The following is a 14,910-nucleotide window of genomic DNA, read 5'->3' on the forward strand; positions in this document are numbered from 1 at the left end:
CTTTTGAGTAGTTTACAGAGAAAGCAATAGTTTAGAAGCAAGCAAATACTAAAACAAGGTTTAGTTACTGTCAACCCACTACTAAAGATACCTTATTTGTAAAAGTATGTTGCAGACAGGCAGGCACAACTGAAAATTCTCCTTTGTTTTCTGGTAGTAGAATTAAAAAGCACTGAGTAAAACATTAAAAAATAGAGGCAAAACATAATGACCCACCCCCCATTTGGATTTTTTGTGTTTTTAAACACAAACTTTTTTTTTTTTAAACACAAACATTTAAAAAAATCACTGCATGGCTGAAGTCTATATGGATAAACAAATGCCAAAGTTGAAAAATACATTAAAAAGGTAGGCAGCAACACTGAACACCTACCTTATGCCAGTCCCCATGCTAGGTACACTTACAAAACGTTTCTTAATCTTTCACTTAAACCTTTTGAAGGAAGTATAATTTAAAAACCAAACAGTCTTAAGTAGTCAAAAAAATTACTTATCTAAACTTAAATTATACCAAGTAGAAACCACCTCCCCACTTGATTCTCAAAATTATTTAACCTCAAGTTAAGTAAATGACTCAGATTCAGAGCAACAGTTGGGTAAATTGTAATTTTTTTATTGGAAAACAAATATACAACTTGGAATGGATTTGAGGCAAATTGTGCCATAAGCAGATTTTCTTTAAGTGGCTAAAACAAAGTTTAAAAAGCAAGTAACAATAAAAGAAAATGTTTCTGGTACAGGACCAGCAGTACAAAAAAATAGTGTACGAGTACCTGGATAAAACACCCGTTTTGCAATAGTGCAACTTTTAAGTACATATTGTTGACTGTCCATAGTCCACGCAGAGTTACAACTCCACACTTCAACAACAACATGCTGACAGTTCCTAAAGAAAACTACTTAAAAAAAAAAAAAGGCATAACCCAGATGTTCCCTCATTTGACCAACTCCATCTAAGTTTAGATGTGCAGAAGGGCTTATTAGATATATCCAGAGTAAGCCACATGCAACATGTTACTTGATCAATTTTTCTAAAATAAGGTTTCAGGACAATGACAGTAAGATAAGGGAAGAAAACATGGAGGAATGAAGTCCTAATTACTATACATGCAGATTTTTTTTGACAATAGGGGGGAAACCTTTTACAGATAAGTTACAAACAAAGAAAAGGCAAATAAACAATTTTGTACAAGAAATTTAACACATTCTGTACAATGTCTTCACTTTGCTGTCATCATTTGTACAAACTCTGAAAAAGAAGTACACAAAAATGTTGAGTCAGAAGTACACAAAAATGTTGAGTCAATGACAAAACCAATCACATTTACTCAATCACTGAGCAGTCTCCATTCCCCTTTCTTTCCTCAAATTTATCATGAAGTACAGAAGAAAGCTAGTTTACTGCCAAGGCTGGACCTTCATAAACCAAAATTATTTATGATTATTAATGAATAAACCAAATTAATGCTTTAGATAAGCTATTACAAATAAAAAGCATTCTTGCTCTTAGTTCAATATCACAAATGATACTTCTGAACTGAAGCATGTATAATTTTAGACTTAAAGCTAATTAGAGGGAAGGAAAATCCAATGAAAGAAAGTCACCTTAACTCTGAGGATCGTGAAATAAGTTTGAAGAAGCTTTTCACACTGTTCCACAATTGTTAACAAAAATTGTTTTATCATAATTTGGAGTGTAGTGCTTCTCAAACTTTAATGTGCATTATGAAATCACCCAGGAATCTTATTAAAATGTAGATTCTAAGTAAAGGCACAGGATCTGATAATAAATAGTTCTAAAAAGCTCTCAGGTGACAATGCTGTTGCCTAATCTGTGCACAACACTCTGAATAGCAAAAGGTTGGTAAATATCAGTAACTGTTTTAGCATCTCCAATTCTGGTGGTGGGGGGAATGTCACTAATTTTGACCTATCAGATACCTAACAAGAACCTCTACCTTAAAGTCAAAACACAGAATACGGCAGTGACAGTGAAAGACTTACCTTCATAGTTTACTTGACCATCACCATCGATATCTGCTTCCCTGATCATTTCATCAACCTCTTCATCTGTTAACTTCTCTCCAAGGTTTGTCATCACATGGCGGAGCTCTGCTGCACTAATATAGCCATTACCATCCTACAAAAAAATGTAGTAAAATGTCTAAGCAAAATTATAGACGTAACGAGTTGGAATAGAAGTTTATTAAACTTCACATTAGGGAGCAAAATATGCGTTAGTAATCTATACAAACTAAAGAGAGTTTACAAATAGCTGACCTATATATTAAATGTCACTGAGAGTCAAGCAGGATATTCTGTATTGAAATCACAATTTCTTGGTTCCATAGTCAAGTGATGCCTCTTTCGCTACAAAACTAATGCAATATATATGTTATTTGGAAACCTCCATCTACACTGAATTCTTAAAAAGCTTTTGCTTGATATTAAAATATGTTGGTAAATCATCAGAAAAACAAGTCTTCACAGATTAAGAGGTCCTGGTATCTTTTTATCCTCAAATTAAAATTGAACAAATCCAGTCTTTGGATACTTACCTTATCAAACACACGGAATGCTTCTCTAATTTCTTCTTCACTGTCTGTGTCTTTCATTTTTCTTGCCATCATTGTCAGAAATTCCGGGAAGTCAATTGTGCCATTACCTGAAATGGTTTGTTTAGTTGAAATATTACAACAGAACTTAAATGCCACTTCTTCAACTCCCCCTTCCCAAACCCTGAAACTAAAAAGACTTACCATCAGCATCCACCTCATTAATCATGTCCTGTAACTCTGCTTCTGTGGGATTCTGCCCAAGAGACCTCATTACAGTTCCCAACTCCTTTGTTGTTATAGTTCCATCACCATCCTTGTCAAATAGTGAAAAAGCTTCTTTGAATTCTGTTTGAAAGAGAGACCACAATCCAAATGTACAGGTTAACAATAAAAAAGTAACCTCCTAAATGAAATGTATTCATCAACCGTCAAAGCAAACATATATAGAGAGATAGGACCTGAAATGGGATTTTGATTCCTGAAGGATTAGGTGGGGAAACCTTGTGGTATTTCAAACATTTTTAGCTAATCATATGCTCATGTATTGATCTGAGAGTTTTTTCATCTAAAATCTTACAGGGAACTTCAAAATCTAGTCCAGATAAGAGTCAAATTATTGTTGAAAGAGGAAAACACTCAAAGCCCCAGATGACTGGCTTCTCTATTTTCTGTTGAAGCTGCTCTGTGGAACACAATTCAAAATTACAGATCTAACCTACACTCAGAATAGAAAAGGAAAACTACTGTTACTAAATACATACTTCTATATAGCAACTGTACTACTTACAGTAATCCCCAAAGTTTAAATTAAGTCTATTTAATCACCTACTAAATTAAAAAGAAAAAAATTTAAATTTCAGAACAACCTGCAATAGGCCAGCTTCCTTTTCTGGAAGATAGAAGGGACCAAATAATCTATAATGATGTTAACAATGGGATGATCAAGATATGAATGGCCAGTTTTAACTAAGTACTGTATCACTGAAAACAAAATTTAGACCTTTCTTCAGAATATAAAATCCCAAGCTTATAATAGAGTGAGATATATTATTGCCTAAAATCTTTTAGATCTTCTTGTGAAATTACATTGCTTTCAATTCACCACTAGATTACATGGAAAGCTACTGGAGCAACAGTCCAGAATACCTGAATATAGAGAAACTAAAGAAGAGATTTAATTTGGTAGTGCAAGGGCATATAAGTGAGCTAGATAAACAAAGCTAGCAAAGATATTAGGCCCAGTCAGCAAGCAAACACAAAAGCACACAGCACAGAAGCTAAAAACGGACTTTGGGACTCAACTGCCTGGGCTAAAAAATTCCAGCTCTGCTACTTACTAGTAATATAAATAACCTTGGGCAAATTTTCTGCCTCAGCTTTCTCATGTGTGTTAAGTGGGGATAATTGTACCTACTTCCTAAATTTAAGAATTAGGATAGGTAAAGCACTTAGAACTATGCCTGGCAAATAAGTACTTAATAAATGTCGAGAAAAAGATGGTCTCATTTTCCTGCAGCATCCACAGCTACACTGGAAAACTCTCAAACTTCTCTTGGCTTTCATAACAGTAATTTACCTTCTACCTCCTACTGCCAAAGGGTCTTGCTCCTATTTGTCTCTTACATATAGACGTGACCAATTTTCTTATCCTTTTTTTTCTCCTTGGCCATTTCATCTATGCCCACTAATAATGAAGACTTCACATCTTTAGTCCACTCATCACTCTCAACGTAATATTTTTATTTCTCACTCCTACAGGACATCTTCCCTGGCTGACCTCAAGGAAGACTTAATGAAAATCAATTCTATACTCCTCAGCAACCCTAGGAATGCAAACAAAAGCCACCTTACCTTAATTCTTTTTCCCTGAAACCTGTCAAGGCCTGCTGAATTCTGCTATTTAAATACTGCCTGATTCTTTGCTCATCTCTACATCCAACATTTTGGCTAATGACCCTATCATCTTTTATCTGGACTATCACAATAGCCTCCAAATGGATTCTTTATTTAAAATTACCCACACAACTACCTGAGTCCTATTACCTTTTTGGATTATCACATTATTTTCTTCTGCTTTGATTCTTTTAATTGCTTAGCTTTAGACCAGGTATCACTGACTAGTTACAGTTTGCTACACTCAGTAAGTAGTAAGTGCCACTTACTACTACTGAGTGCTAAACATTCCACTTCATTTAAATATTACTTGTCTTCAGAGGAACTCACCTGATATCAGAAGCTTAGTACCAAACTACTGATTGATCTTATGAAAATATGCAGTACTAACCTAGACCAACCCAATGACAAAAATAAATCAGAGTCCTACAAATAGCAGAATTTGATGAAAACATTTCCATTTTACACTCAGGTTTTTTAAAAAGACAGGATGTACAAATACTGTCTAGAAATATATAAACTATTAGGTTCGGAACACAGTAGCATCCATCACCTAATAACTTAGGCTCCAAGAAAATTAAAGTACTTAGAGATTTGTATTTATTTACATTACATTCTGTACTATAATACAGTTATCGTGTAACACCACCATCATGTACAAAAATTCCCAGTATAACTAGCCATAATCATTTTACTACGTGATTTAACTTAAAGGACAAATTCTGAAAGATGCATGCTATAAGTTTATGTATGTGTGTTCTAAATTTCAAGAAGTTTAAACATCTAATAACTCAAAATATTTGCTGGAATAAGTGAAAAGCAGAAAATAAAACCATTTCTATGCTGTAACTAGTGTTTACTTCATGCATACAAAAAGGAACGAATAAAAATACTTTGAAGGTCAAGGTTTATTCCAAATCTCTATTTGTATTTTTACACTAAAGAGGCAGAAACACCTGCAAAAACTTAAAATAATAAACTGAAAAGTACAATTTTATTTCACCTGCTTTTATAGCTCTCCACCTGTGCTTCAGAACAGTTTAATCTTAATGTATAGAAGCATATCATTCTAAACAGTTATTTCCCAGGAATGAGTTGAATATAAACCTAGGAGTCAAAACCTCAATTCACGATAAGAAAACAGGTCCTGAATGTCACAGAACAGCTATCTTCAACATAATTGATGGAACCTCCCCAAATCCATTCTAGTTATGCCCAACTTGAAACTTTCAGAAATCATACTATTACTTGTTTTATTTGTTCATTAGCAACCCCAGGATACCTTTCTAAATATTTTTTACATAAACTTATAATTCTATTAAAACAGGTCATCATGAAACAATCACAAGAAAAATCAAATGCCTGTTTATCAATTTCTATTTATAAAAATTCCGAACTTATTAATCCTTTAAAGGCCATGTACCAAACCTTTATTGTTGAGTAAGATTAGTTTTTTTATCAAATAAGTTTTATCCCTACACTGAACTTTAAAAGTTTAATGGTTTAGGCATAAATTTCTTTAAAGAAAAAAATTATTTTTCCTTTAAATATTAAATACCAACAACTAATGACATCATGGCAGAGTCATCAACAAAACTAACTTGTTAGTGATGTCACACTAGACTGTTCTGGATTGCTCTTTAAGACCAAGGTAACGTAAACAACTCTAGAAACTTCACCTAAACAATAAGCATACTTTTTTCTAGACTTATTTGTTAGAGGAATTTCAAATCTGAAGTAGTAATGATTATCAGATGAAGATAAAGCCAACTGAAAAAGTACCTTAGTATATTCAACCTTGCATTATATGTATGAAGCTTGTTAGCATAAGTAGAGCTAAGACTCTAAGATATTAACTGGTTACCAGCAATTACAATTTACCAGATTAAAAATATTTTTTGCCTTCACCTCAAAGGTAGATATTGAGAGGGGACTTTGGGAGGAGGCAGAATAATTCTTAGGAATAGGGTAGGTACTGTTCTAGAACATATATGTGTGACACACCTCTTTGAAAATTTATCTATTCAAAGATATTTATTCAAAGTTTAAAGAAATTTAATAAAACTGTAAATGGCAAAAAAAAAAAAAGAGAAATATTTATTCAGTCCTTACTGTGTGGGAGGTACTGGGATACAAGAGAAAATAAAAAGGTCCCCAATTTCACAGGACTTTTATTTTAATAGCATAAAAGCTTTGGCTCCTCTACCTTAAAGGTTCACTAAACCTAGGATCCAAGAACAGCTTTATTAAAAGCCTAGGAAAAGGCAGGGTATGGAAAGAACCTAAAATAGATTTTCCTACCACTCTCACTAGAAATTTAATTGTATGATAGGAACCAATGAAAAGACAGAATTTATCTTAAAGACAATGTTCCATGAACTACAAGTATTCTTCACAAAAATGCAATCAGCCAGAGGATTGAGCCTCTTATATTAACAGACACAAACTAGTTGCATGTGTGTTTGGGAGAGGAGTAATGAGCATCAACTATGTGACTGGCACCTTGAGGAATACATTTTCTATCCTGAAGTGAACATGCTGTGCCATGCAGAACTACCTGACTCGGACAACTGAGAAATGAAAGGCAAAGACAGGTGTATTAGAGAAGGTAAGAACTTAAGAGTGGAGATAATACCCCAAGTCATTTCCTCAAGACATTATATAGAAAACTATTCCAGAATAATCTACATTTCATCAATACACTTATATATGAAGAAAGAAATTATTTCCAAAGCTGTGCTTGACTACTTCAACACACCCTATACGTGCAAGTTTACCAACCCTAAAAAGCAAATTCCCAGTTTAAGTCAAATGCACACAGTAAGAAATAAAAACAAAACCTGCTTAAATTGGTCCTTCATGCTAATAGCTTTCTACTTTACACAGTCCTAGCAAATACTATTTTGTGATGCGTACTTGAGGAGACTAATGATTTCTGGCTCCACCAAATTTGTGTATGAGGGGTGGAGCTTACTTTAAATGGGCTACATAGCTCAGTTCCAACTGGGTCTCTGTTTATTCTAGCATTTAAAAAAAAAAAGCTTTAGTGATTTTGAGCTCTTGAAATTCCTTGCCTACCAGGAAAACTATGGCAGTCAAAACTGCTTGATGCTTTTGTTAATAAGTCTATAAATCAAAGTCAAGGAGTAGAGTTTGAAAAGCATTTCAACACTGCAATCAAAAAAACAAAACACCATTTATTAAGTTTCCCCAACATTTTGATGTTAACTAACCATCTCAAAGTAGTAGAATAAAATCAAAAGTACTAATGGTTCAGCATATTAACAACATCTCATCAAGTTTTACGTAGCAATTTCACATACTTCCATAGCAAATCAAAGGATACAAAACTTAAAACTGATTTCAACAGCTGTCACTGCTTTTTAAGATAAAATTCAAATGACTACATCTGTAAAGTAGAATGCTAACATTTGGATCTAAGTTTTTCACTAGAGAAATGGTTATTCCCTGAATGACCATATATGCAATTCTAAAGTTAAAATATTAGCTACTTTAAACCAGGGTAAATTCAACATTCATTTTCTGATTTTACATTTCGAGTTACCTATTAACTATTATTTGGCCTCTTTTCCTATGGAGACTGATATGAAGCTGAAGTGTTAAAAACTGCCCAGAATTCATGTTTTACAGCAAGATAATCTCTAAGAAAAACAAAGACCACCCCTACCAGGCTCAAAAGTATATCCACATAACCTAAAAACATGTCTTTAATTACAGTTAGCCCCACACATCTTTCATAGTCAAGTTTACTTTCTCACTTGCCAGAGTAGGTTCAATTACTGTATTACACTCATTTGTTACCATCTACTACGTAGATCAAAGTTAATTCTGTCATACAAGTACCTTATTTTGAGAACAGCGAATCAATTTATAATAAAATCCGATGGGTATAATCTAGTAAGTAATTTCTCACCTGCAATCTGCTCTTCAGTCAGCTGGTCAGCCTACAAAGAGATCAAAGAAATAGTTAAGTGGCTTGAGAGTATGTAGTTTAACACTTACAGAAACAAGTTTAAAAACATTCAAGGTGGGACCTCCCTGGCAGTGCAGTGGTTAAGAATCCACCTGCCAATGCAGGGGACAAGGGTTCGACCACTGGTCCAGGAAGATCCCACATGCTGCGGAGCAACTAAGCCCGTGTGCCACAACTATTGACCCCATGTGCTGCAACTACTGAAGCCCGTGTGCCTACAGCCCGTGCTCCACAAGCAGCTGCCACAATGAGAAGCACGTGCACCACAATAAGTAGCCTGTGTGCGCCACAACTAGAGAATGCCCGCATGCAGCAACGAAGACCCAACCCAGCCATAAATAAATAAATAAATATTAAGAACAAAAAAAACATTCAAGGTTCACCCTGTTCCATAAACTTTAGTTCAACACTCCTTAGTACCAAACACAGGTGGGCAGAAAATGCACACATCTTATCTTCAAAGCTAAGCTAACTCGCCCCCAAGTTTAAGATATGAAAATATTTCAGAAAACGTTTTTAAGTCTAATTTTACACAAATTTTTAAAAAGCAAATCTAGCACACTAGAAAGTTTAATTGGAATTGGTATTCTTCTAAAGCAAGGATAGATCCAATAGAAATGTTTCCTTTTTCAAAATTAAGATATCTAAACTTAAGCTCACCTCCTCAGGTAAATACAAACCATTAATACCAGAAATCTCCATTGAATCAAAAATAATGAACAAGGACTACATTTAAAATCCCCCTGTAAGTGGCTAAATACTTCACTTGGACATTTTCCAAACCTCAACAATAACAACAAAATTACTAAGCAAAACTACCAAAAAGACAAAAATCCAAGCTGTCCTGGTTGGAGCAACATGAAAAGTACCAGTTTTTACTCCTCCTCACCTGCCATGCAACTGCAGAGAATCCAGGATTCTGAATATTTGAAGTACATTACTTACAAAATGTTAAGTCCAGCTACTTATTTTCTCTTGATGTTTGAAATTCCAAAGTGAGCATAAGATTTGTGATGTTTTTAGCAAATGGAGAAACGTTACTTGTTTTTACTTTAAAAAAAAAACATTCAGGCACTTGCTAAAACCCATTATATGTGTTGTTTTTATTCAATCTTAACAACCCTTAATGGTATTAATAATATCATTAATACCCTATCTTACAGATGGGGAGAAAGGCTCAGGTTAAATTTCAGTGAGCGGGAGTACAAAACTACTAACTAGTAGAGTCAGAATTAAACACTAAGGTGTCAGACATATTCAATACCTTCAATTTTAAATTCAGAGCACACCATAATATAATAAAAATATTTGCAAAATAACATGCCTCCTTGTTCTTCATGTGGCCTTCATCCTTGGACATTTCATTGCTTATTGGTACATATATCCAGAGACACTGACAAGAAATAGCCTCCTATCTAATATTCCTACCGACAAAAGTCAAGTGTACTATGATTAATCCATTCACTTATTGGTATGAGAAGAGTAATAAGCACTGCCTGGTTTCCTTCATTTTAAGTGAACACACCCCTGGAAAGGATAAAACCTTAATACAGGATAGCATCACATTTTTTTCTCTAGGAGACAGCATGAGAACATTTGAGAAGAAACCCAGAAAAGAAGAAGTTTCTTTCCCTGATAAACAATTTTGACTTGACCTTGATGCAAACTCAACTCGTTGCTTTAGAAAAAAAGCCAATAGTCTAGTAACTTAAAACTGAAGAGCCAATAATTAAGCTCAAATGCAGACGTTTATAAAATAAAAATTATCTACTTTTTTCCTTACAAATCCCAATCCTCCAAGTATTTGGTATAAAATCAGTCGATTGTTTTCTCTAGGAATAAGATTTAAAACCCAGGAAAATCCACTGAGTTAATTTTTACTTTGTTAGAGGCTATAGATGATTTACTTCTAGTCTCATTCCATTCTGCTGGACGTCTATCATTTTTGAAAGAAGGGCAACATGGCATGGTGGAAGAAAAAAGCATGGTGCTTTGAGTCATCACCGGGCTAGTATCCCAGCTCTGCCACTCAATAGCTGTGACCTTGGACATGTTACTCAACCTCTCATTGTCAACTCCACCTGTGACACAGAATATTAATACCTACCTTGAAGGGTTATTGTGCACAGTGAGAAGCTATGTAAAGGGCTAGCCCAAAGAGTTCAGTGATAACTACTTTATATAAATTAATTAACCAAAGAACCTACAATGTAATGTTAAACACCAACCTGACTAGGTCAACTTCCACACAGAAGGTAGACACGTGGGGCATTATCAAGCCCTTTACAGCAACCTCACCACATTCCATGTTAACTTTAAGATGAGAAAATCTACTTCCACAAACTGAAACCATAAGGTGCAAGCCCACGGACAGATGTGGCAAGACACATCAGTTTAGGACTAGTTAAACCAAATGTGTGGAAGACACTGCAGCACATGTGAAAGCTGAAGGAATGACTGCTACGCGCAGAAACAGCAGGGATTTTTCTCTCGACAAGTTGTGCGGGAAGAGATTTTGAGAAGACTCATTTGTATGAAAGCTGAGAAGGCCTCAAAATTATCCAATTTTGCTCGAAAAGTCAAAATTTTAATGGCCCCACACCATCCTGTCTGCGATCTCAGTAAAGATCACAAATGAGCTTCAAGGAATAAACAGGAGACTAAGTTACATAGCCTGAAAGTGCTGGATATTGCTTGTAATGTTTCAGGAAACTTAAAGACAATTTTTTTGTATTTACTACTAACCCAGAGTTCAAGGTTTTAAAATAACCTTTATCAGCAACATTCAGATTAAAGCCTACTAAAAGCAAGAACACAAAGCTCCCTAGCACTGTAATTTGTAAGCCTTTTCCAAGAAATACAAAAAAATTTGGTTCTTATTTCTGTCTACGGAGAGAATCATTTTCTTGGTAGAAGAACTAGAAGAATTATACTTTTGGGAAAACTCAAGCTCATCAAAATTTATGTTTGTCTCAGTAAATAACTCACTAGAGAGATGACTAGTTCTTACTCCTTTGTTTCTACAAATACAAATATTGATGTAATTCTTCCTGTTGCTCTTGTCAACTCTAGACAAAGCTCCTAGGCATCAGTACACTCTCAGGTTCCACCTCAGACCTACTAGACTAAAAGCTGCATTTTGGAGAAATGCAGGTGATTTGTCAACACTGAGAAGAAAAACACTACTAATCTAGACTACATGTGTGACCTTAAGGAAATTACATACCTATTAAACATTTCCCAAATGGCATTCAAAAGTAAGTATGGATACCCTTGGAGTATATCTAGTGAAAGGTGGTTTAAAAATAATCCAAAATTTATATCAGTCCATAGGCTTGAAATGAAACGAACTTCCACCCTTCATTGATTCCTGTTTACTCCAAGTGCTACTTAGATACAACAAAGGCTTCATAAGTAAAAATTTTTCTACAATTTCAGAAATCAGGGTATTTGTTTTATCTATATCAAAAGCAATCTCAGTAAGAGTTTAAGATACCTTTCATTCTGATAGAACAGCACTTATACGGCATCTTGGCCCCAAAGAGAAAACGCTGTAAGATATTACTTCTTAAAAATTACCTTTACTAAAGGCCTAATTTGATCAGTCTAGCCGAATCTAGAACTTTCTATATTTTAATAGAGCCTTGGTGAATTTCTTCAGTCTAGTAGAAACAGATCTTCTTGCTGTTCGATGGGATATTTAATTAGACTGAAGTGACCGAATTTTCTACCTCTTCACATCTTTTACTTATCACCCCAGCCTCAAGTCTTCTTAATGCACTCAATCTCCCTTCAATGAGCATGCCATCAACTATATGTAAACCCAAGAGCCATGTGAGCAAACTTATTCCACTTCCACATCAAATACATGTTCATTCTTTGACTTTACAGAGTCCTAAGTTTAAATCGTCAGGTCTTATAATTATAAAATTACCTGAGGACAATTCCCAAATTAGTTAACGACTGTCAATTTAACTAACTGAAACCCCCCCCAAACATCAATGATGTGAGCAGTAACTACAAAAGCCTACCCTTGGCAAAGGACCCCGAAGGGTAGATACAAACTCTATGCCTCACCAAGACACTCCATTTGAGCTCTTGACTCAATTATCAGACTAATCAGGAAGAAACCTTACCTTCATATGAGAAATAAAAAAAAAAAAATTTACCCCACAATTTTGAATCTTAATTACATGCCTATAGTGTACACCTTGTTTCACCTAAAAGTAAACTCAACCAGCACATTCAAATTTACAATAATTTAGAATATCAAGATAGAAGAGTACATCAAACAAATGCGAACTCCTCTCCCCACACCCATACATGGTGGAGGTTTCAGTTGGCAAGGATTCCCAACTGTTTAAGATGTCACCTTGCCTCCTGGACACACCCATCTCCCGTAACCACTTGGCAGAAGAAACGACAAAATAAGTATTGCAAATTACCGCCCTCATTAGTTGTTTTTTTTTTAAAAAAAAAAAAAAAAGGAAAGAACTGGAGTTCCGGTCTCTAGTGACAGAAAAATGCTTTTTAAAATTCCCTGTTCCCATTCTTTCACGACGGTCTTTGACAGCCATTACTGTACAAATGAAGTGAACTGCACGTTAAGATATCTGGCACTTTCTCTACGGAAATACCAGTTATTTTCAAGGGGGTTGGAGCGGGCCAACACTGTGTGTGGTAGTGGTTCTTTAACATTTCAGCGTGCACGTGAGCACTCAAGAAGAGGACTGTGGCCCTTCTCAAAGGCATCCTTCCAATTGTTACAGGAGAGTAAGACCGACTTTCACAACAGAACGACAGTCACCCCGGAGCTGGCGTTCGGTAGGTGAACAGGAAACGCCTTTCAGACCCTAGCTGGAGCCACTGGCTTTCTCTAACGAGATGAATAGTGAGAGGCTGCGCCTGACTTCAGATATACAGCCATTTCCTTCAACGACAAAACCACTTTAAAAAAATTTTTTTATTTTAAATGTCCAGCCTGGGAGGTGGAATTAGGTATCAAGGCGCAGAGGGAGCAAAAGGATCAGGATTCACCGCTTCCTTCGCGCCGCCAGAGGGGAATGGGAACCTGCCGAGGCTGCCCTCCCCAACCTATGCCAGAACGGACGGCCTCGCACCGCCGCGGGCCGCCCAGACCTCCGCAGTCCTGCAGGTGCCAGCGCAGCAGCTGGGGCGCGAGCCTAGCCGGGCGGGCGGCGGCCCCAGCCCCACGCCCGCCCCGCCCCGCCCCCGGCCGCTCCCCGCGCCGCGCGGGCTCGGCCCACAGAGCGCGCCCGCCCCTCGCCCCCTCCCGGCCTGACCCGCGGGGCTGCGGGCTGACGGCCTCGCGCGTTCCCGCCCGCCCCCTCGGCGCAAGGCGGCCGCGCGCGAACAAAAGCGCTTCCTGGCGTCCGCACCAACCGTCCGTTGGGCTTTTGAATCCGGCCCCGGGCTGACCTTTCGAGATGCCCGACCCAAAGCTTTGCGCTCCGGCTCACCCCCGCCCTTCCACTCTCGCCTCCCCCGGAGGCCGACCTGCCCCCCGCCCGGGCTCCATCCTCATCCAGCCGCTGAGGAGCTCCAGAGAGCCGGGGGCGGTGCGCCCGGCCCCCAGTACACTAGGGGACACCTCCCTGAGGAGAATGGGGGGTGGGGAAGCACCTGCGACACAACGGCCGCGGGCGCCCCCAGCCTCATGTGCGCCATCCCCCTGGCGAAAACCACTCCTGGAGGGTGTGAGGGTGGCAAGTTCCCTTTCTTTCGTCAATTCGCTTCAGCCTCTTCCCCCCACAGGCCGAGCGCCGGCAGCTTAGCGACGCACTCACCATGCTGCAAGCGCTACCGGTCTCCGGGACTCGACTACACAACCACTCAGCTCGCTCGCTCCACTCGGACTAATTCTCCTCCTCCGCCCCCAGCGCCTCATAAACACCTCCCTCCGCCAGATCCCTCCGCCGCACGCCAGATAACGGAACATCACAAACGAGTCCCGGCCAACCCCCTCCACTCCAACTCCTCTCGAGACCGCTTTATCCACAGTTGTGTGGTCGACGATACAAGAAATAAAGGGAGGGGGGCGAACGGATGGCCTAAGTGGGTTTCGCTTCCCAGAGAGCCGTTGAAGGGCCGGTGGAGTCTCGCCTGAGAGGCGCTACTTTGCGGCGCGGAAGAGCATCGTGGTAGCGACGCGTAACGCGACGATCGTTGAACCGGCCTCTGATTGGCTGGTTCGTACCTGCAATGCGTCACTGGGGCTCGCAGCCACCGCCGCCGGGACGCGGTGTGGTTTCTGCCGTTTGTGCCGTTGCTGCCCTGGCCGCACTGTCTTGGCAACTGCGCCAGGCGGCGGAGTCGCTTGCTTTGCGCTTGGCTGGAGAGTCTTCCTCCTCCACCCATCCTTTCTCTCCACAGTCGTACGCGCACTTTCCCGCCCCTGGTATAGGGGTCTACGAAAACGCCGATTAAGAATGAAGCTGAAAGACC

General features: G+C 38.3%; 1 protein-coding gene across 1 annotated transcript; it reads right to left on the bottom strand.

Annotated features, from left to right (window-relative positions):
- Nucleotides 1-592: 592 nt before the first annotated feature.
- Nucleotides 593-14,605, bottom strand: CALM2 (calmodulin 2). Its single transcript, XM_032652832.1, has 6 exons — nucleotides 14,253-14,605; nucleotides 8,386-8,416; nucleotides 2,760-2,903; nucleotides 2,559-2,665; nucleotides 2,005-2,140; nucleotides 593-1,249 (listed from the first exon to the last, which is right to left on the bottom strand). The coding sequence occupies exons 1-6, from the start codon at nucleotides 14,253-14,255 to the stop codon at nucleotides 1,221-1,223; spliced, it is 450 nt and encodes a 149-aa protein (XP_032508723.1). The 5' UTR covers nucleotides 14,256-14,605; the 3' UTR covers nucleotides 593-1,220.
- Nucleotides 14,606-14,910: the final 305 nt, after the last annotated feature.

This window comes from Phocoena sinus, chromosome 13 (assembly GCF_008692025.1).
Source record: "Phocoena sinus isolate mPhoSin1 chromosome 13, mPhoSin1.pri, whole genome shotgun sequence".
NCBI classification, from domain to species: domain Eukaryota; kingdom Metazoa; phylum Chordata; class Mammalia; order Artiodactyla; family Phocoenidae; genus Phocoena; species Phocoena sinus.